This window comes from Phytophthora sojae, assembly GCF_000149755.1.
Source record: "Phytophthora sojae unplaced genomic scaffold PHYSOscaffold_3, whole genome shotgun sequence".
Classification (NCBI taxonomy): Eukaryota; Oomycota; class Peronosporomycetes; order Peronosporales; family Peronosporaceae; genus Phytophthora; species Phytophthora sojae.
Genome location: NW_009258117.1, coordinates 4,382,305 through 4,403,625, shown reverse-complemented (window position 1 = coordinate 4,403,625; position 21,321 = coordinate 4,382,305). Strand labels below are relative to the sequence as shown.

Below are 21,321 nucleotides of genomic sequence, written 5' to 3'. Positions count from 1 at the left end.
TGCCAGTGCATTACTGCGTATTCGTGCTGTAAAAGATGTTGCGATTCTTATCGCGACTCGAAGGCAACGTGTCAAGTGGGATCGCACATTCTATCGAAAAGGCTTTTTGACCAGCTTATCTTCTTGCCATCCGGGTATATGAAGCATTTAAGGTTCTGCATGAAACTTATGCTATCTCAGAGAGTACATTGACAAATACCAGTACGACCAATGTTCTACGAGACCTCATTTCAGAGCCGACTATCTTTTAGGAAACCTTCAATTTCAAACTTTTTCGGCCAGACTACATTACCGGTGGATGCCATTCGAAATCCTTGTGTTAGGGCTCCGCGAAGGCTGTAATATATTTGTTTTAGTATAAACTCTATTTCTTAAACTAACCATGGGCATCTCCCGCGCCTGCCGCAGCATCTGCCCGGTAATTCGCCTCAAAATTGTAGATTTTGGATGTGAGCCGGCATGCTTATATAAAATAATGAGAACGCTCTTTGCTTTGCAGGTGTAGAAATGCAAATGCTTACCTTTGATCCATGCCCAGTAGCCTTAAAACAAATGAACAGATTATATTCACGCTATAGTGCTCCCGCGTCAGAGCTAGCTTTAAATTATCTACCATACAACAGCGGGCAATATACAGTTATACACGTGTCCTTGGACGCACAGATGCAATATGCTCGCCGGAAGTGGCAGCCGCAATGCGGCCCCCACAACCACCACGGCCACCTGACTGGCAAGGTCAAGGACGATGGGTGCACGAAATATATAGCTGGTGGAATACTGAATAGGAGGAGACCTGGTTCTAAAATCATTTATGTGTGTATTTTGTGGTGTAAGCTGACATTATCAATTTACACCACCCGAAGCCCCACCAGAGAGTAAAAAATATTGCTGCTGTGGTTAAAGCCCTAGCTGCTCTCGTAAAATTTGCTATCCCAGCTTAAGCTAGCCCTAGGTTAACACAGCGCACATAGAACACGCAGAGGACCTGTCTCTAGCATTACACACTTCAAACCGCCCAATCGCTGTGGAAGAAATAGAACACCTGTCAGTAGCGTGATATTGTTAGGATTGAATTTTAGACCAAAGTTTAAAATTTCGAACAATATCAGGGCAACGCAAAATCTTCTAGAAAGCTCTTATGAGAAAGAGCAAATATTTGAAAGGAAAAGTTTTCTATCTATCTTAAGCAATGGATGATAATGATACAATCATAGGGAACTAAGTAGTAAACATGTGCAACTATATCATGAAAAATGGTAATGTATGTATCCGTTTACGTTTGAAATGGTAGATGTGGACACCTACTCTAGGTACTCACGGACATCTAACACGTGGGAGTTGCGTTTTCAAATCGGACACTGCCCAGAGTATCTGCGCGGCAAGGTCATAATGATTTGGCTTGGAGAAGTCATTGTTCTTGAACACCCGCGGAACAAACACGAAAAACAATGTATAGCTTGCGGAGATCCTGGTCACCTAGCTAGGCGTTGTAAGCAGACGTCAGAGACACTGAGGCAGGGAGCCGTAGTGATAATCAAGGAAAGTGAGATGGCGGCAATGGGGAATCCAAACCCAGCTTTGAAGAACCTTTCGGAACTGAAATCTGCCATAACACGTAGGAAGGAGCCGGTATCGACTGTTCCAGGCGCGAAAGCAAAACCCAATTCGAGCAGTAAGCAAGAATCGGTGGAGAAGTCAAAGAGTACAGCGGCGACCAAGAACGGGCAGCAGAGTCCAATTGAAAAACTCAGTGAACGGGTCCGTGAAGACTCCTGGAAGACCGTGGCCAACAGCGCAGCAGCTGTAGCAAGTAGTATCACGACGCAGCCTCGACCGCAGTCAGGACGTAAGTACTGGCCATCAAACGAAGAGGTCATAGACTTACTAGTCAGTGATGAAGATGATGAGAATGAGGACGATGAAAGTAAGACCGTCTTGCTCACGAGGCAGCCAACGCAACACGAGGGGACATCACGAACAACTCACCTCCTAGACAACATTGCGGCGACGAGAGATACGATTGCCGCAATCGTTCAAGAGGGTGCATGTGGCCGGGGAGAACCGCTAAATATTCATACGCTGGGCTAAGGGTAGACAAGGACACAACATTTGCTGTTGTGGAGCAAGCTCTCGCTTACGTGCAATGCAAACACCACCGACGGGTAATTGCCAAGTCCTCGCCGTTGCGCAGGCCTTACTTGGAGTCGAATACAACCAAGCTCCCGAATGTGTGAACGAGCTGGCAAAGACTATAATATAAAGCTGGGGGTGCAGCAAATAGCCTCTCTCAATTTTGGTAAAGAATTCCCTCACGAGACGAGAGCCCGTATCCTTCTCTGGAAGTCACACGTCGATGAGAAACAGCAGCAACCGGCTACGACGAATGCAGGGAAGAAAGTTACATCCCGTAATTCGGCAAAACTCTTCACGAAGTGGTTAGAGGAGTACGCCACAAGTCCAACGGATGGCGTAACATTTGTCCCAAGAAACCTGTGGGGCAACAACGACACGTTGTTAATGATGGCTATCTTGTTGAAAAAAGACATTTTCGTGCTTGGTCAAGATAACAACCACAACTGGAAATGCACGCGCCACAGTTGTTGCGTGAAGACTAAGAATGGCGCTGCATACCAGAGCGAGAAGGAAAAACCTCTCGATTTGCCAACTTGGATTCAATTGTTAGGACGGGCGCTGACATAGTCAGAGACCAATCCGATTGAAGCACCGTTGATCGTTCGGTTCCTAGATGAGCACAACATTGCATACAGTCACTTTGAGCAAGATCGCCAACAAATTGACTTGACGAGCCTTTACTCCGAAAGTGATGAGGATATGGTAGAGACCCCAGAGGGAGAAACCCCGTTTGGAGGAGAAGCATCAACTGAGGACGATCAAACAATGTTGGAACCAGGTGAAACACGCGTTTTGCCGGAGTAGCTGGAGAAATTAAGATAATCCTCAGCAGCGATGATGCGGCAAAGAAGCGTTTGATCGACTTCTTCAAACTCGCTATACCAACCATGACGGATCACGAAGAAGAGAGGTTGGGTTTATTGGATGGGTTCGACGGAGCTGAGCTCATGGGGTTCCTGCAGCGCCATACTGTGTCGGAGGCGAAGTGCCAACAGTGGAAAAGAGCAGGCAATACCTGTAATGAGTCTTTGATGGGAATGCAGCCGCTGAAGCCGGCCACTGCACCATCCGCCGTGATAAGAGACCCAGCTTCAGAAGCTGCTTCCGGCTTAGCTTACGAAGGACCGTGGCAACGTCCGAACCGGAAAGGGCAAGCGCAGTCATGTACCAACGCCAATGAAGAAAAAACAGGTGAACGGCGCAGTTGTCAATGCTCGCAATGCGAGCGTTCCATTGAAGAAAACGAGAAGCGAGGCTTAAGAGGAAATGGATATCCCACGCCGTTTGTTGCATGAGTTTACAGAGGCAGAATTAGCGTCTGAAAGCGAGAGCGGGGGTGAAGCCGAAGGGGCTTCCAGCGCGGGCAAATGGGAAATCTTGTGGGACAAAAAGGCAGCAGAATGCGAGACGAACAAAAGTGCGTTTCCCAAGAACGAATGATACTGATCGTCAATGGACTGCGGCTGCTGAAAAAGAACCGTTGCTGTTCGTTCAAATGGTACGAGAATTCACGTTTCCAGCTCGAGTACTGGAACGAGCTTCTGCCCAGCAGATAACACAGTGGACAGCGGGATGGCGCATTGACTGCCTTTAGCAAAAACTCCATGAACTACAGCAGTCTTTGGAAAAAGGGTCGGTGAAGCACTGGGTTTCAACGTGTTTAGATCGACTGCAGCGAGTATCAACCAATAAGCAACGCCAGCTCGTGGCAGACAGTTCAGATGACTGGGGGCGCGCAAAATCGATAGGCGAGCGATATGGCACAGAGCTCGATCTCTGCTCACCACAAAATAAAGGTAAACTCGGAAGGCATTTACTATGCTATGCTATTGAGCTCAAGGCCAAGAGTGATATTCCGATCCAGCAATCTCGAACCGTACATTAAATGTTCAGGTTGCATACGCAGCAGATTGAGCACGATGAATATATGCGAGCAGCGTTCGCGAATGCAGATGGCTACGTCGAGTGGAGGAACTAGAGAGCCAATGGCGCAGGTTATGGGGTCTCTCTAAACAATCAACGCGACCGACGTACTGGAGCATCGGTGAGAGTCTGAAAGGAGGTGTTGGGATCTTGCTATACCCAGAAGTATTGCAAGCTACAAAGCCATGGGAAATGACGAAGTGAACTCCCCGAGTGCTCTCGGTGTATCATGAAGTCCTTGGCGTGATGATGAATATCTACGCGACAAACAAACGCAGAGATCGCGAAAAATTATTCGCTGGTCTACAAAGCAGCACTGCGGATCTCACGACTAACGCGATTGTGGAGGTGAGTTTAACTGTGTACAAGATCCTCTACTAGATAGAAGAGGTGCCCGTCATGCAGCTAGAATGGAAAGCAGAATTTTAGAAGATTGGATGGGCGACCGAAACTGAATTGATGCACGAGAATTAATGGGGCACGCTGAAGATGAGGATGCGCTTCCTCCGACAGCGCACTTCACGTACTGGAAACAAAATTCCGCCAGCAGAATCGGCAGGTTCTACGTCTCAGCTAAATGGCAGCAGCGAGTTCAGTGGGTGGATGTGCAATTACCGCCAGTAGATTCCGATCATCAAGCAGTAACATTAAACCGAAGTGATCCTCAGAAGTACCGCAAGAAGAACCAGCGACGACCGGCGTACCCGATCCGATCGACGTACCCCGACAAAGTGCTTCTTGATTTACTAACGGAGATGGCAGAAAGAGGGATTGGTCAAACTAGTGGAGTACAACACTGGGATGGGATACTCCGGCAAATACTGGAAGCGATAAGAACAGTGGCGAAACGAGATAAACAACGAAGGCAACAAGTCACAAAGCGACTGCATAGCCAGACACGCTCTAGCCTCATTACTCGTCAGCAACTAATTCAGGCTGCTACAAACGATTTGAAAGCAGCAGCGCAGCATAGAATGGGAGAAAGGTTGGAAGATACAGCTGAAGCAATGCGACTAAAGTTCAAAAGGTGGTCAAACTGGGAACGTGATCAAACCGTCACGAACATACGAGCGTCAAATGGACCGGAGTTTCCGGCAATCACGTCGATTTTGGACCGCTTCGCTATTGAATGGAGTGCCATTCAAGGGCAGCGGCACAGTGATTTTACTGGCGAAGACGAGTTGCGGGCAGCTCTTCACGACTTCGTAGAAATTCCAGAGTGTCGAAAAGTGCGGCCGGAGGACAACGACTTCCTCATGGCTGAAATAACGACGACAGAAATTGCAGAAGCGATCGAATCTCTCAGTCGGCACAAAGCGACAGGGGAAGATGGACTGAATAACGACTTTTATAAGGACGCAGGCGGCGTCCAACCATGTAGTTTGAACGCGCTCAACATCAGACGGGTGGATAGGGATTCTATATGGTTACTATTCCCCAACCGCGGAGTGAAGCCAAACATCACACCCTCGCAAAGCTTCGTAAGTGGTTCCTAGCGATTCTTGTAGCTACACCGATGTCTGTGCGAGACACCTTCGGGGCCAGCAGCGTTTTGGTGACGCTGCGTCACGAGCCAAATCTATCGGCACCGTATGAGTGGAGGAGGATTGCACCGGAAACCGTGAAGGGTGTCCCCCGCATGGGAGCGGCAGCGGAGGGAGCAATTACGTTACTACAGGAACCCGACGGGATTAACTGGTCCGATGCTAGCGTGCATGGCAATCGTGAAGTAGATCGGGACGGAGCGGATATGGCTGAGTATGCTGCAAATAAAGGCATCGTGATCGAGGCAACGCCACTTTTGCATGGCTTTCCCTGGTTAGTTCCCGAGAAGGTAAGGAACAAAAGAGTACTACAAGCGCTCAAGAAACAACCATTTAGGCAGTTCCGATTGGGGCTCGGAAAGCATCTAGGCCCCCTAGTGGACAAACTACACAGTGGAGGAAGTCAGTCCGAGAGGGTGAAGGCGACGCAAGACCAGACACCAACAGCGCTGTGGGCTTGACAGGATGTTCTGACAGAATTTCAAGTCTTGACAGCGTACAGGGTTGCTGTGAGTCAACTGAATTTGTATTTTCCAGGGCGTGAGCAAAGTGCACACTGCCGGATGACACAAAGCTGCGAGGGCCACAAAGAGACATTGGAGCACCTCCTATGGACCTGTCCGTACGCCGAGGCTGTATGGATGATTTTCGTGAAGCATTGGACAGGATCAACAATAACACAAGTGGAGCTGGCGAAGTACCAGCACTTTGTTGCTTCGCGATCCCCACCAGCCCTCACAGCTCGGTTAAAGCAACGTCTTATCGCCCTATACGGTGAGCTGACACCTGAGCATACGCAAGCGGCGCGCTCCCTATGGTGGGCCTTCTGCAGCATCGCAACATCATCACTCTGGATGACACGCAACCGAAAAGTTCATCGGCAGGAACTGGTCACGGTGCAACAAGGAAAGACAGAAATCTAGAAGACCGCGTTACGTCAACTTCGGGCAGTAGCCCACCGAGATTCCAGGAGTATCGAAAACCGAATGCTCGGCTTACGACTACGACAAGTGATTGATTGCTTCGAATACAATGATCCGCAACAAGGAGAAGAACACATACCAAAAGCAGAGAAACCACGCAACAAACCTCCGATTGTGAAGTGGCTTAGGATTTTTTAGGACGCTATTAACTAAAGTTAAATCGACAACTGTGATCATCATCATCATCAAAATGGTAATGTATGTTCCGGGGCTCCTACTAAAGATCGCTGCTTCAAACATCCGTCGTTATCAAAGTTCAAGCCTCATACCCAGTGCTCGAAAACGGCCAAGAAGGAGATGGAGAAGATACTGAAACTAGAGTTGTATGAGACCGTTCAATGTCCTTGTGGTACAACGGTTAAGCGATACAACTATGCTCATCACTGTTCATTTCCAAAGCATAAAGCATGATGCCGAAACCTGAACGACTCCATGATTGGTCAACAAAACCACTTGATGAAGACGCTAAGGAACGAGCGATATTTGACCGAACAAACGGCTTTGGTTCCAGTTAAATAAAACAAATTATGATGAGTCAATCGACTCATTTTTTTAATCTAGAAGGAAAAGGTTTCAATCCTGACACATGAATATACTAAGAATAATTACAGCATATTCAACACCATGGTTCAGCTATCGTTCAAATCGAAGTACTCCTCGATCGAGGAGATGCTCAAGGATCAAGCATATTGCGTTCGATTGATGTAACTTTCGTGGTTTCAGAAGCGGAAGGAGTATCCGATCGTACGCACACAATTCGGTCATTACAAGTGTGATGGGGAGCTTATCAAGTGCAATCAACAGCTTGAATATTTTACCCCATGTGATCGAATGTGGTGTCGGTCAGACAATTCATAAAGTTCACGAGTATCGATCTTTTCACTAGTCTTCTCGCAGTACCGCTTCTTTGCGGCTGCGATCGCTGCCTTGTTAGCTTGGTATTTTTCAGGAGAGTATGCCATTGTTATCCTTATATTATATAACTTTGTCTTAAGATAAATTAGGAAAAGTTATTTAAAAAATATTGGATTGAGAAGATTCTTGCTCGTCAGAGACTGTACTATGCTTGGCGCGCGGGCAAGATCGCGCTCGACTAAGCACCATAAATTTTTTTGTTCACGACTTACAAAGATGAATCCATTTTAAGCGAAGCCCAAATAATATACCAAGAAGAGAATCGAATATTTTATCTTTTCTCTCTTGTCAAAGCAGTACAAGATCCCTAAGTCCCGTATCCAGCGACACTTCACTCCCAACTACAAGCCACCGTTGAGCTACAACTTTCGCAAGACGAAGGTGTACGACGAGCACCTGTACGAGAACTACTCTGACAAGGATATCATGTCCAACATTCGTTCGGTCCTCTCTAAGCAGGACAAGGCTTTCAAAGCCGATGTCCAGCTTGGCTACAAGCTGATTGATCGCATCACAGGACTCGAGAGGAACTATCAGCCTTCGATGAACACTTCAGTGTTCAACAATCCTATCCCAATCCACCCAAGGCCGATATTGAGAAGAAGATCATGGGTGAGATTCTTTCTAAGGATTTCACGGAGCGTATCAGCTACCCCTCTTCGAGCTATCAGCTCAAGGAGATCACCATGGCTACGATCATGATCTACAAGTGTGATCACATTCTCAGCGATAACATCGAGATCCCAAAGAGCATCAAGAAGAACAAGTTCATCATCAATTTTCCTAGGACTAACAACAAGTGTGTATTCTTCTGCATTGCTTACCACTTGGAGGAGAGTGCTCGTCCTGATCGAATGATGGCATCGGTTAAGGATCGTGTCAAAGAGTACTGTACGTTCAAGGGTATCAAGTACTCAGCCAAGTACTTCAAGGAGATGCAGCCAATTGATACCATGGAGTTCGACCAGCTCGAAGACTGCTTCCAGCTAGCAATCAACGTGTTTGAAATGGATCAGAACACTCTTGAGATCAGCAAGCTACGCGAGTCGGAGAAGGCGTACGAGAATGTTATCAACATTCTCGACTACAAGGGGCATGCCATGTACATCAAAAACATCCATACCGTTCTTTGAAAGTATCCATGCAACGTATGCGATGCCATATTTGACACTTATAACAAGCTCTGGAACCACAAGAAGAGCAAGTGTGAGTTCGAGGTTATCGAGGCTTTCCCTTCATCCCCGACGATCTATCAGCCTCAGGAGAATCTGCTTAAGCAGCAGCTCGATAAGTATCGTATTAAGGGTGTCGATCACTACAGCGATCACTGTATTGTATATGACTTTGAGGCGATCCTGATGCCAACGGCAACTCAGCACGGAGAAAGCACCATCTACACGAACAAGCACGTTCCGGTATCGGTCAGTGTCTGTGATAGCTTCACTAACGAGGTTCGCTGCTTCGTTAACGAATCGCCTATCGAGCTCCTCAGAGAGATGTTTGAGTATATCGCTACGATAACGGAGAAGATTCAAAGATACAACGTCGATAAGTACCAATCGTTGTTGGAGAAGCTCCTTCAAATCTATCCTCTCACCGGGATGGAAATTCCACGTAGCCCTCTTGGGACTTAATATTTCCTTAGTGATATCGCGGAGTGGATCAAGGAAGGTGAGTTTGAATCGGTATTCGATTTTCACAACCAAATTGCTGTGGAGGCGAACAAAGCCTATGGCAAGGTTAAGCGTATCATTGACCAAGTCCCTATTGTTGGCTTCAACTCAGGGTCATACGATGCCACCTGATCAAGAACGATTTGATCAGCGTGCTAGGAGTAAAAACATTACTTCTGTTATCAAGAACCCAAGCTACATGTACGTGATAACAAGCTTCTTGACATCTCCAACTACCTTCCAGCTGGAACGAGCTATGAAAAGTATCTCACTACTTACCTAGGTGGATGCGAATGCGATGACAAGATTCGTTGCATCTGTGGTCTTGGCAAGGGACTATTTCCGTATGAGTACATCAAGTCATTCGATGTGCTCAGCGAGACTACTATCCCAGCAAAGTCAGCGTTCGACAGCAGTCTCCGAGGAACAAGCATCAGCGCCAACGACTATGAGCGAGTCAAGTTCGTGTGGGAGCACTATGAGATGAAGTCAATCAAGGACCTGCTGATCTGGTACAACAATCTTGATGTCAAACCCTTCGTTCAGGCTATCCAAGCCCAGCGTGAGCTGTTCAAGCGTTTCAAGCTCGACATCTTTACGGACGGTGATTCACTTCCGGGGCTGGGGGAGAAGGTTATGTATCAGACATGCTTCACCAATCCTGATAAACGACCTAGAGTCCCAGCTAAGGCATTCGACTTGCCAGAGCAGCGCTACCTAGGGTACATCGAACAAGATAAGAAGGCTGACCGCGAGTTTGGTATGACCATGCAACACCTGGATGAGCTGCTTGAGAAGCAAAAGTATCTTTGCGGTCTCTGCTACTGTCAGCTTACAGCTGAGACGGCATCAGCCGATCGAATCAACAACAAGCTCGGTCATGAGGATGGCAACATTCTCATCAGCTGCATAGCTTGCAACGTCGCTCGTAAGGAAATGCCTCTGAAAGCCTTCAGACGCAAGAAGCTGCTCGAGTTCAACGCTGACAAGCTGGTCTGGTCAATCGACAAGGAGGAGGAGGCAGAGATCTACCACAAGATGAAGGCGAACGTTGCTGGTGGTCCATCGATCATCTTTAACAGATACGGGAAACGCAATGAGACGAAGATCCGCGGCGGCCAGCTCTGTAAGAAGGTTATTGGCTACGGTGCTAATACTCTGTATCTGTGGGCACTCGGCAATGAGATGCCATGCGGACGGCTGACCACGATTGATGCGAACGATGATAAGATCTTTGGCTTTCTTGAATGCGACATCCGTACCCCAGAGCACCTCAAGGACTATTTCTCGGAAATGACTCCCATCTTCAAGAACGTCGAGATCAACTGCAACGATGAGAACATTATTGGTAAGCACATGTTTGACTACAAGTCTCGTGCGTCGACACGCGCAAAGCCTGCGCGCAAGCTGATCGGCAGCTACTTCGGCGAGAAGATCCTCATCTACACCCCGCTGCTCAAATGGTACTTAGCTCATGGCATGGAGATCACAAAGACATACTCATTCATCAAAGCTAGTTCTCACCGCGCATTCAAGCCGTTCATGGATGATGTATCCAATGATCGTCGGGAAGGTGATGTTCATAAGATCAAGACAATGATTGTCGATTTGAGTAAGCTTATTGGCAACGCTGCATTTGGTCGATCCGGCATGGATAAGAGCAAGCACAAGGAGGTTACGTATGAGAGCAACGACAAGACTGTTCGCACTATCATCGAGAAGCAAAACTTCCACAATGTGGTCGAGCTGGCTGGATCGTACGAGGTTTCGCTCAAGAAGCGCAAAATTAAGCTCATCAATCCGATCCACCTCTCGATTGCTATCTACCAACTCGCTAAGCTACGCATGCTCCAGTTCTACTATGATTGCATCGACTACTACTTTGATCGATCTGACTACCAGTATCAGGAAATGGATACTGACTCAGCGTACATTGCTTTCAGCTGTGAGAAGTCATTCGAACAATGCATCAAGCCTGAGCTAGAAGCGCACTTCAAGGAGCACAAGTACGATTGGTTCCCCCGTGATTTCGACGATGAGGTAGCCAAGTTTGATCGTCGTACTCCTGGCCTGGTCAAGGATGAGTGGTCTGGTGATGCTATGGTTTCGCTGTCGTATAAGAACTACATCTGCTACATGCCTGACGAGCAATACAAGGTCAAGGTATCTGCTAAGGGTGTTCAGCAGGGTCATGGCCGCAAGAAGGATGTTCTCAACCAAGAGGGGTTCGAGTCTGTGGTCAAGGATCAGATAACACTTTCTGGAACCAACAAGGGTTTCCGTATTTGTAAGGAGACTCAAGGAATCATCACCTACACTCAGCAGAAGACTGCGCGGTCGTACTGGTATCATAAGCGTAAGGTTCTAAACGATGGTATAACTACACTGCCATTGGAAATTTGATCACTAGATTATAGAGCAGAGCAGATGGAGCCACTACTAGATCGACTGTACCACGCGAACTTCCTCAGCGCAGCAGAACACCTCCAAGCGCACAACTTCTCGGACCTCCGTTCCCGATCCGATGACACCAAGCTATTTTTATCTACGCCCAGGCGCGTTCAACCTCGTGGGTTTCGCGTATGGCAAGGCGGAAGGCGCTCTCACACGCGGTGCAACGGTGAAGGTCAAGCTGGTGCAGAGCGGGCGCTGGGCGGAGGAGCCTGCTCAGGCAGTCGAGCTGCTCCAGGAAGAACTGACCCCAAGAGCTGTGTCAGCTGAAGAAGCTCTGAATGGAGTTGGCACCTTTGTGGGGGGCGTGATATGCACGTCACGAGTACGCCCGGGGACAGCCCGGGTCTGGGACTACGGGTTAGTGATCAGATATAGCTGGGAGTCGGAGTCGCAGCATGGTCTGCTTGATGTGAACTTCAGCGGGACCGAGACCTCGGTGAAATTCGTGTCCAGCCCCACTCAGGATGTTGCAGTTGAGATATATGCTCTCCAACCGTGTGCCAGGCAGAGCACGAGCTTCGTTATGGCCGGGGAAATAAAGCAGATACATGACAAAGTATACAACAAGTTCAACGAGATCGACCAACCAGCGGTCAGAGATGCCACGCAGCTTCTGGATGGAATTAGGAGCGATGAACTTGACGAGACCAAGATCCTCCCTCTGCTCGATATCGGCGATTTCGCCATTGCAGAGGTCTCAATCCAGCACATCCTCGACTACGTTTACTATAAGGACGGTGGGCGGCCACACCCGTCGGGGGCGGTGTTTGGAGAAACCATCTTTGACAAACCTAACGCGCAGCGGGATCTAAGAGGTCAGCCCAACACCGACGTCGTGTTGAGCGATGGCTTGAGCGACTCCGACGATGATGATAATACCGAGCCTCCTATCGCTCTGAGTGGTCGGAGCTCTAATCAGCAACGCGAAGCGAAGCGCCGGCGTCTAAATGTGCAAGAGCGCGCAGTTCCACCAAGTTCCATTCAGTTGGAGGCAGCATCACATGGAGTAGGTGACAGTTCGCATGTTACTCGGGATGTTGATCAGCTGATTGCTCTGCAACGCAACACTTCCCCAATGGAAGCGCTGAGGTCTCTGGTAGCGCGACGCGAAGATGGCAGTGCTGATAAGAATCAATTTCATGCAACTGGTATGCAGACGGCTATTCACCTGGGGCTAGTCAACGGTAAGTACGCGTCAATGACTGCGCAGCGATTCGTGGAGTTTGTTCAAATTCACTGGCGAAAGTTTGGATTTTTCCCTCATCCTGCTGTCCTGCGTCCGCTATTTGGTTGGGATTTCGGTACGAGAGGACTTTCGATTCTGCTCTTTGGTCGCGTGACGGAGCAGGAGAAGAAGAAACGTGTTCGAACGTACGACATGAGCAACTTTTCGAAGAAGAACAGCCTGCCTCCTGCGCAATCTCCTGCCGATTTTACTACACTGGTCGGGTCTGTTGACGTCCTATGTGCGATAACTCAGCTCCTCTACAAGCCCGTGGTTCACGAGACACTCAAAGCAGCTTCCGATTTCCTTAGCGAGCTGAGAGTGAGCGAACTAGTGTCTTCCCAACAAGCATTGGACGGGATCGCAGCTTGGGTCGACGATCAGCTGGAATTGGTTCGGCTGGCTATCACGGAAGATAATTGGCAAGCCGTCGCCGATATCAAGACCCATTGGACGCCTACCAGATATACATTAACGGGCTGTCATACCTGCAGCAGATATGACAGGGTTTAAAAAGATATATGTTGATATAGCGCTCAAAATCTCCACCGCAATTGTCGTACATGCGTCACTTGTGTTCGCTTGATATCGCCCTGAATCAGGCGGCTTGATAGCCGCTTGCTGGGCTTTAAGAATGTACCCGTCATTTCGTTCCGGACACCGCCGACGCTGCATCCCTTCTAAATTTCACCAGTGTCAAATTTGGCGCGCGTCGGATACAAGCGCCGGAGCGATGGCCGCAGAGGACGTCGATGCGATGCTGGTGCTGGCTAGCGCCTTCGTCGAGCAGGAGGAGACGCTGCACGAGGTGCGCAGGGAGGTGTACGACAAGCTCGTGGAAGAGGCGTGGAGGATCGCCATGCGGACCAGGCACTACCTGACCACCCAGTGCCTGGACACGCCCTGCGACTCCGCGTGGATGATGTTGTACACGCGCGGAAGCGACATCAACTTCCTAAACGCGACGAGCTTGACCAGGTGCGACTCTACTTACCATCTGAAGTTGCTGCGCAATATCTAATTCATGCATGCTTTCAGGTCGGCTTTCCAACTACTGCGGCGCTTCTGCCGCTTTTACTACATCCCACGCAGCACGGCACGCGGGCAGGCCCCGAAGCTCCGACACTACCACCAGATCCTGGGCCTGGTGCTGTGCTTCTACGTCGGGTCGATGGAGCAGAGCTCCCTGTGTATGATGTTTGGGGCTCCGCCGAGCACCATATCGAGGACGCTACGCCGCGCCGAGGAAGCGCTGTCGCTGTCGCTAAAAGGCTACGCTCCTGCCAGAATCTCTTGGCCCTCGCCTGCTCGCCAAGCCGAACTCGCAAAGCTTGTGGAAGCCCGCGAGCCGCTTCTCAACCACACATTCGGCTTCATTGATGGGAAGAACTTAAGGGTGAGTTGTAGTTTGCAAAATGTTACTTGCTATGATAGAATGCCAACATCAATGATATTGTAGGTTCAGCAGCCGTCGAATGCGGACTTGCAGAACGCCATGTATAACGGGTGGTTGCACACCGTTTTCGTGACTGGCACAATCTGCTTCGCAGCCGACGGCTGCATCATTTGGTGTAAGCACAATTGCCCCGGGTCATGGAATGACTCCGACACCTCCTTGGGCTTCCGTTCCAAGTTGCTCGACCCTACCCTCTGCCCGGACACACGTATGAACGTGGTGTCGGACTCGGCCTTCCCGTGTTCGACCAGCATGGTCGGTCGCATCCTGACTCCTCTCAAAGATGGCGATATCGAGGGGATTTTCCCGTCGCTGAGAAGCTCCGCGCGGACGCTTCAAAACGCCATCACGTCCGTGAGGCAGGCGGCGGAGTGAGGCATGGGGAGCATGCAAAAGGTGTACAGCCGCCTGAACCTCCCACTGCCGTACGACCCCGAGCTTCGTGGGCACCGAATCAACAACATCTTCAGAATGGCTAACTATCGCGTCCGCACGGTCGGCATCTCGCAGATACGCACGACGTTTTCAGGCGAGATGGAGCTATCCAGTGAGTAGGGTGTCGAACTGGCCGTGTTTGTACTGCATGCAACAATACATTTTTCTTTGCCGTTGAATTGAGCTGCTTCATTATCTCGATGTTGCTGGCAGCAGCGTGCTGCAAACGTTTTGCGACGGAGAGCCGAACTCGATGCTTGTGCGTCTTGCACTTGACTTCACAGAGATGTGTACGCAGCACGAGAAGTACATGTGATGATGAAGACGCTAGAAGATCACGTAACCCATGACGGACACGCTAGCGGATCATGAACAACATGTTTGATTTGAGGCTTAGTGGTAAGTGACAAGTATATAGTGAATGATAGCCTCACTTCGAAGAGCATGCGCGCCTTCCGCTCACGCCTTCTTAGTCAGTGCGCCGATCAATATGAGCAGCTCTTGAGTGCGGGCGCGCGCATCTTCGCGCTCACGGCGCGCACGGTCCTCTCTCTCCAGCTTCTCCTCACGGCGGCGCGCCTCAGCTTCAGCCTTGGCTTCCAGAAGGCGGGCCTCGTTGGCCGCCTTTTCGTCGCGGCGGCGCTGATCTTCCTCAGCGCGACGGGCGTCAGCCTTCCGCTCGCTCTCTTCGCGGAGCAGCAGAAGCGTCTCGAGGATGCCTCCTCGCTGTTGCTGGCGTTGTTTTCAAGGCCATCCAGCTTTGTCTTGAGAGCTGTTGTTGCCTTCATGGCACGGATGCGCTTAGCTTTGGCGTAGCTAGCTTCCGCCGTGTCTTTGTCTTCTTCATGAGCGCGCTTGGCGCCCACCGTGTCGCGAAAGCCGGCCAAGTCCACGCCTCCGTGACGGTTCGACGTCTTGTTGAGCTTGGGGTACTTGGCCACATCGGCGGCATCGTGATTGGTGGCAGCGGCGGCACCTTGAGTCGATGGCTGCTGTGAAGCATCACTACTGGGGCAGTAACAGCCGTCTTACGTGGTGGCGGCAGCCCTCCCGAGCCAGCACGACGTGTACTTGGCGCTGCTCGGACAGGAGCAGGACGCGGCGTGCGTGCAAGCTCGTCCAGATCATCGGTGGTCAGCGGCGACGAGAGCAAGTCTTGGAACGCGCCTCGGCTCGATGAGCGGCTGCAAGCCGTCGACTCGTCCTCGGCCGACTCGTCGGAGCCCGGCGACTCGCCGCAGTCGGACCTGCCCACAGTGGCGGCAGTGGGCACTCCCAAACCTTCGCCCTCGCCGTCGCCGCCCTCGTAGAAGCTGTCGTCCGGGTCGACTTCAAAGCAGAAGTCGGGCTGGTCGTTGTCGGCCTCGTCGTCCATCTCCACGACGTTGGCCTTGTCGTCGATGGCACTCTTGACCTCCTTGGCGTTCTTGATAAGCGGGGGAATCTCCTGCACGCCGGTCGGCTTCCGGGTGCTGTGAAGCACCTTGAACTTACGCCGTAAGCTCTCGAAGTCTCGCTCGGGCGAGCCTCGAGGCCTGTTGGCGTTGTACGTCATAGCGAGCCGTTCCCACTCGTCCCTGCCGAGCGGCAGCATCTTCTCGACGAGCGTGAGGAGGCGGTCGACATCGGCCGTCGAGTAGTTGGTGGTTCCAGAGTGCTTGGGCATCTACACACACAGACAAATCCATAAAAAGTCAGCCACGCTGCTCATTGCATGTTGGACCGTGTTGGCGCGGCGTACCGGGAGTGGTGGGCGGAGGCGAGGCGGCGGAGACGCGCTTGGGGGGGGAACTGCTTGGAACGTGGTAAAACCAGAAGTGAGAGACGACGACAGCTTCGCCGCGGCGGCAGCTTGCCAGGGCGATGCCTTCGCCGCCACCAGTTCGCATCGATCTTGAAAGGATGCTAGTAGCTCACAACTTCAACGCTGCGCGCGCGAAATCTGCGCGCGCAAATAGCAAGTCAGTGTACGTGAAAACTTCGAACGAAGATGAGCCCATCAACCCGTCGTTTGGCGCGAACCTTGGCGCCAGTTTTTCATGCTTCCCTGCTTGTTGCTAGCCTGCAGCTACTTTCCACTCACGGCAACCACCATCAACAACCGCACAGCAATAGGTTATCTCAATGCAATTCATTTGTTCACAACACGCTTACCTACACAACTACACCTCCTTCACTTCACTCCCTCCCCCTTCTCGCTGGTCTCTCTCTTCACCATGCTTGCTCTCTCGTCCTGCTCACTCTTTGGCCCTCTCACGGGTCTTGGGCGTCTTGAATGTTGCGGTGGCGACAGCCATCCAGCCCACAGCGGCAAACAAACCACAAGTCGTCGCTATAGTCGACTGTCACCTCGTCGCCGCGGTGGATGTCTTGCGTCGACGCCACGACCACGGTGGTACGGCGGCCGTTGGCCACTTCCACGAACTTCGCCACCGGTTGGCACGAGTGGTTTACGAAGCGCATCAGCCCTCCCATGTTCTCGGCGTTGATCGTCACGCAGACTGGGAACGTCGGTCGCTCTGCCCGCTGCCTCATCACCAAGCGGTAGCCGCTATTGCGCGGTCGGGTCGTGCGCAAAACACTCAAGTGCTCCATCTCGCCGAGGTATTGCCCCAGCACTTCGCCCGCTTCGATGTCCTCGCCAGCGACCACGCCCAACGACCTCGTGCGCACGTTCCTCCTTAGATACACCTTGCTCGACTCGGCCAGCGCGTTGCCACAGAGCCCCCCGTACGGGCAGCAGTTGATATTGCAGTTGAGATGCATTAGCGAATTGCGGCAGGAGTCCACACGGCACGGCGATGGGCAGTCGCACCACCCAAAGCGAGGCACCGACGGAAATACCGTCGCGAGCGGGTTGAACTGCTCGCGAAGCTGAATCACGCGGTGCGGCCACTGCGCTGGAATGAACCGATAACGTGACCGCGGCCCCCGTAGTTGCGTCCGAGGCGATCAGTCCGCAGTGACTCGCATCGCGGGCATCGCGCTGAGGCGCCGACTGCCGACGAGCGTAAGGCGCGGCAGCTTCACGACGCGCACGACGGCCCTCGTGGCGAGGCTGAAGCGCCGCTGGGGATCTCGGCGGCGTCTCCAGGAGCACCGGCGACGGCGTCGTGGGGCTGGCGTACGGGCGGCTGGACACCGTCGGCGACACGGGTGCAGACATCGACTCCTGGCTTGGCGGCGGGTTCGTTGCCAACTTGGACTTGGGCGGCTTCTCTCTGGCGACAGCCACGGAGGCGTTGCTGTGCCTGTAGCGCTGGCGGACTCGCTGGCGTCTTCGATGCGGCGCTTGCTGTCGCGGTCGTACTGGTGGCTGGGCTGGATGTTCGGCGGCGTGTTCTCTTCGTCCTCGCTGGACGTGTCATTAATGCACCGACGCCGCCAGTGAACGGCGGAGTGGGTTAAGCGCACCATTGTCCCTGCAATCAAACACGAGGTGAGTCCTCTCATAGAGAAGTGCATACAAAGCCATCAACCACGCTCACCTTTCGAAGTGTTGGCTGCTGTCGACTTCGCGCCGCCGGCGGCAAATTCGCAACTGAGCGTCTTTTCGATTTGGCGGAAGATACAGTCAAACCTGTTTATATGAGGCCCTGTTGGTGACCATCTACTACAATGACTCATATAAAATGGACTCAGTTAAAAAAAATTATGTGGTGCACGTAAAGAAATCGTGCATAGTTCGCTGCCGCTTTGCCTTCACCGTAGTCTCTCGAACCAAAGCGGTCACGGTCTGTAAAGCTCTTCGTTCTCTGTCAGTCTGCTCTCCGCATTGCAGCAGAAATGCAGCCAGCTCCATGCAGTGTCTCAGAGCAATGGCAGGTTGAACTGCGGGTTCCTGTTCCTCCTCTTCCTCCTAAGCGCTCCGCCAGCTCATGCGCCTTCAGCAGGAGCACGTCGTCCGCCATCGCCGTTTTAGCTTCGTTCTGAAAGAAAAATTCCCTCAGTTCCCGCTCGAACTGAGGGAATTTCACTCGGCGCCGCTTGGTCGCACTCAGGTCGACGTGGCTGAAGTAGGAAGAAGGCAGGTTGCGCAGTCGGGCGAGTGTGGCACGGCTGACCCGGGCCTTGAAAGTTGCGTAGATCCACTCGGCGAGCATGGGGTTGTTCATGCCAGGATTCTGCTTGAGCTTTAGGTGCACTTGGAGCTTTTGTTCTAGCGTCAGACAGGTGCGAGGAGACATGGCGAGCGAAGAAGGCTTGCGGTAGGCGTTGAGTGTTGAGCAGTGGTGCTTTGAAGAGTGTGTGGCCGTGAGCAGTGTGAATCAAATAAACAGGTGAGACCTAATTTGGCCCCCAAAAATGTGACTCATATACCTTGTATGCATATAAACAGAGATCATACAAAAACTAAGTGAAATATTTGGTAGCGACAAAGCCTGCATCAAATAAACGGCATGGCTCAAATAGAGAGGATCATATAAACAGGTTTGACTGTATATGATCATTGATATGCCCGTAGAGTGAAGGATGCATATGCTAGAATGATGGTCAGCATAAAGTATACTAACAACAAGACAAAACTTTATGATGGCTACACGGCATATATCTAGGGGGTAGGGAAGTTTATCAAGACGATATCTGCGTCCCGCGAGATCTATGCGCGTATATGACGCGGCATATCAGCTGCAGGTATGACAGCCCGTTAATGTATATCTGGTAGGCGTCCATTTCCGTGCATCGCATGACTCCTTTATCAGGGTTCATCAAATGATTCTGCGCCAGGATGTTATCGCCGCCGTAAAGTCGACTCGCGGCGGTTCCGGTAATCATTCGCGGGGCGGACGAGCCAACGGCTCTGACAAGCGGGTTCCCATTCCGTTGGAGGTCCGGCAGGCTCTGCCAAAACAAGGCAACCAGCAGATTTGCCTGAGGTTTCTGTCTGCTCAAGGCTGCCGGGGGAAGAACGGTAGCTGTGTTATCAAACATCTTTGCCACTTCAAGCCTGCCAGTTTGCCCGAAATTGTGCGCGACTTCCTTACTCAGAATTATGGAGGCCTTTCTGCAGATATGCAGTGACGGTGTCGGGTACGGAATGTAGGACCTACTCGCACCCCAAGTGCCCTGGGATTAATGAATCGAGATAAGTATATACGCGCCCACGTTACCACACTACCAGCAAGGTCCATGCTTCCGTGTCTAAAAACCACCGGACCGCTCGATCGATCTTTGTCGCCAAGCTCGTCCACCATCGGGCCGCTCGGTCGACTCATGTCGCCAAGCTCGTCCACCGTCGGGCCACTCGGTCGACTCAAGTCGACGAGCCCGTCCAACCCCTCGCCGCTCAGCCAAGTCATGTCGATGAGCTCGGCCTCTGCTAAGTCGCCGGTCGGAACCAAAGTATTAGCCAAGACTGTACTACAGCTTCATGATGGTGAGATATCAGCCACAGCACCCTCGGCAGCCGAGTTTGTTCGACAGCGCCAACTTCAGTTTGATACAACCAGCATGATTCGTCGGAGACTGCTAGCCTTATACGACGAAGAGGCTCGGGCTACGTTCAATCTCGCCTTGCGGCAGCGTGGTTTATCTCCCCCAAAGCCAATGCCATCACAAACTTCTCACCAAGGGCGCGTGTCGTATCTACTTGATCGAAACAAACAAGCAGTGTACAGCGAATATCCGAGCGATCTGGCATCCAGCTACCCGAATTTGTACGGCTATTGCGCGGCGAAACGGAGCGGGACACTCGTCCTAATAAAGCGCTGGACGAACCTACGGCCGTACCTTCGTGGCATAGTTATCGCTACAAATCTCAGCGGTACAGTATCGTCCAGCATGGTGTACGTCCTCAATGGAAGTCTGAATTTCCAGTGCAAGCCGCGCCACCAGCAAATCATGGTTCGGCTGTTCGCGCTCTAAATGTCATCGTAAAGCATCTTCGAAAAGGGCAAGACGAGAATCGGTATCTGATTCTGGACTTGGAGCTGCTACCGGCGCTAGTTGGGATTACCTGCAGTCCCTTTGGTGCCGTGCAAAAGGGTGATGTTGATATCACACTTGACGCTCGTATCATTCACGATATGTCGTTTCCTCCGGGCGACTCAGTCAACGACATTACCGTGCCTGAGCATGGGGTTGATGTGCAGTACGATGGCCCAGACGCGTTGGCCAATCGCATTTTGGATGTGGACACGCTTTTTTTTCAAAACTACAGCAAATGATGACTGGCGATGTGAATGGAGCCTTTAGGAATATTCCAGTGGCAGCAGAGCACGTTGGGCGGTTTGCGGGCACAATACCGGAGCTCGGGGTCTTGGTCATAGATCTCTGCTGCCCATTCGGCTGGTCAAACTCACCAGTATCATATTGGGTTGCCGGCGCCGCTATCACACATCTCTACTCGTGTTCTGCCCCCCCCCCCCCCCCCCCAATGGCCTCTACAGCCCACAACAGGACAGCAGAATTTTGATGCCAAAACGTGGTGTGACGACCACACGGCAATCGAGCCCGACATTGGGTCGCGACTAGCGGAAGCGGAGCTCGCCCTGCGATCGGCAATGATTATTGTGCTGGGTCCAGACGCCGATAACGAGAAGAAGTTCACTGGCTGGTTTAAAGAAGGTCGCGCCCTCAG

The 21,321-nt window shown here is 51.5% G+C and overlaps 10 protein-coding genes across 10 annotated transcripts; 8 read left to right on the top strand and 2 right to left on the bottom strand.

Moving 5' to 3' along the window:
• Positions 1–1,263: 1,263 nt before the first annotated feature.
• Positions 1,264–1,479, top strand: PHYSODRAFT_493301 (hypothetical protein; the record flags this gene model as incomplete). The annotated part of the gene is made up of 1 exon (XM_009525063.1): positions 1,264–1,479. A coding segment is annotated over one exon (216 nt), but the record flags the coding sequence as incomplete, so codon positions are not given.
• A 912-nt stretch (positions 1,480–2,391) lies between these two features.
• On the top strand, positions 2,392–2,577 carry PHYSODRAFT_377814 (hypothetical protein; the record flags this gene model as incomplete). The annotated part of the gene is made up of 1 exon (XM_009525062.1): positions 2,392–2,577. A coding segment is annotated over one exon (186 nt), but the record flags the coding sequence as incomplete, so codon positions are not given.
• A 2,995-nt stretch (positions 2,578–5,572) lies between these two features.
• PHYSODRAFT_491350 (hypothetical protein) lies at positions 5,573–6,061 on the top strand (the record flags this gene model as incomplete). The annotated part of the gene is made up of 1 exon (XM_009525061.1): positions 5,573–6,061. One exon carries the CDS (start codon positions 5,573–5,575, stop codon positions 6,059–6,061), a length of 489 nt encoding a protein of 162 aa, XP_009523356.1.
• Positions 6,062–8,106: 2,045 nt separating this feature from the next.
• Positions 8,107–12,000, top strand: PHYSODRAFT_259644 (hypothetical protein; the record flags this gene model as incomplete). The annotated part of the gene is made up of 5 exons (XM_009525060.1): positions 8,107–8,600; positions 9,144–9,169; positions 9,455–11,527; positions 11,727–11,947; positions 11,995–12,000. The coding sequence occupies 5 exons, from the start codon at positions 8,107–8,109 to the stop codon at positions 11,998–12,000; spliced, it is 2,820 nt and encodes a 939-aa protein (XP_009523355.1).
• Positions 12,001–12,823: 823 nt separating this feature from the next.
• Positions 12,824–13,363, top strand: PHYSODRAFT_496529 (hypothetical protein; the record flags this gene model as incomplete). The annotated part of the gene is made up of 2 exons (XM_009525059.1): positions 12,824–12,996; positions 13,030–13,363. 2 exons carry the CDS (start codon positions 12,824–12,826, stop codon positions 13,361–13,363), a joined length of 507 nt encoding a protein of 168 aa, XP_009523354.1.
• A 220-nt stretch (positions 13,364–13,583) lies between these two features.
• On the top strand, positions 13,584–13,871 carry PHYSODRAFT_493971 (hypothetical protein; the record flags this gene model as incomplete). The annotated part of the gene is made up of 1 exon (XM_009525058.1): positions 13,584–13,871. The coding sequence occupies one exon, from the start codon at positions 13,584–13,586 to the stop codon at positions 13,869–13,871; it is 288 nt and encodes a 95-aa protein (XP_009523353.1).
• Positions 13,872–14,684: 813 nt separating this feature from the next.
• On the top strand, positions 14,685–14,861 carry PHYSODRAFT_488593 (hypothetical protein; the record flags this gene model as incomplete). Its single annotated transcript, XM_009525057.1, has 1 exon — positions 14,685–14,861. One exon carries the CDS (start codon positions 14,685–14,687, stop codon positions 14,859–14,861), a length of 177 nt encoding a protein of 58 aa, XP_009523352.1.
• Positions 14,862–15,200: 339 nt separating this feature from the next.
• Positions 15,201–16,407, bottom strand: PHYSODRAFT_492044 (hypothetical protein; the record flags this gene model as incomplete). Its single annotated transcript, XM_009525056.1, has 2 exons — positions 15,201–15,449; positions 16,072–16,407. The coding sequence occupies 2 exons, from the start codon at positions 16,405–16,407 to the stop codon at positions 15,201–15,203; spliced, it is 585 nt and encodes a 194-aa protein (XP_009523351.1).
• A 587-nt stretch (positions 16,408–16,994) lies between these two features.
• PHYSODRAFT_488582 (hypothetical protein) lies at positions 16,995–17,507 on the bottom strand (the record flags this gene model as incomplete). The annotated part of the gene is made up of 1 exon (XM_009525055.1): positions 16,995–17,507. One exon carries the CDS (start codon positions 17,505–17,507, stop codon positions 16,995–16,997), a length of 513 nt encoding a protein of 170 aa, XP_009523350.1.
• Positions 17,508–19,559: 2,052 nt separating this feature from the next.
• PHYSODRAFT_445428 (hypothetical protein) lies at positions 19,560–19,760 on the top strand (the record flags this gene model as incomplete). Its single annotated transcript, XM_009525054.1, has 1 exon — positions 19,560–19,760. A coding segment is annotated over one exon (201 nt), but the record flags the coding sequence as incomplete, so codon positions are not given.
• Positions 19,761–21,321: the final 1,561 nt, after the last annotated feature.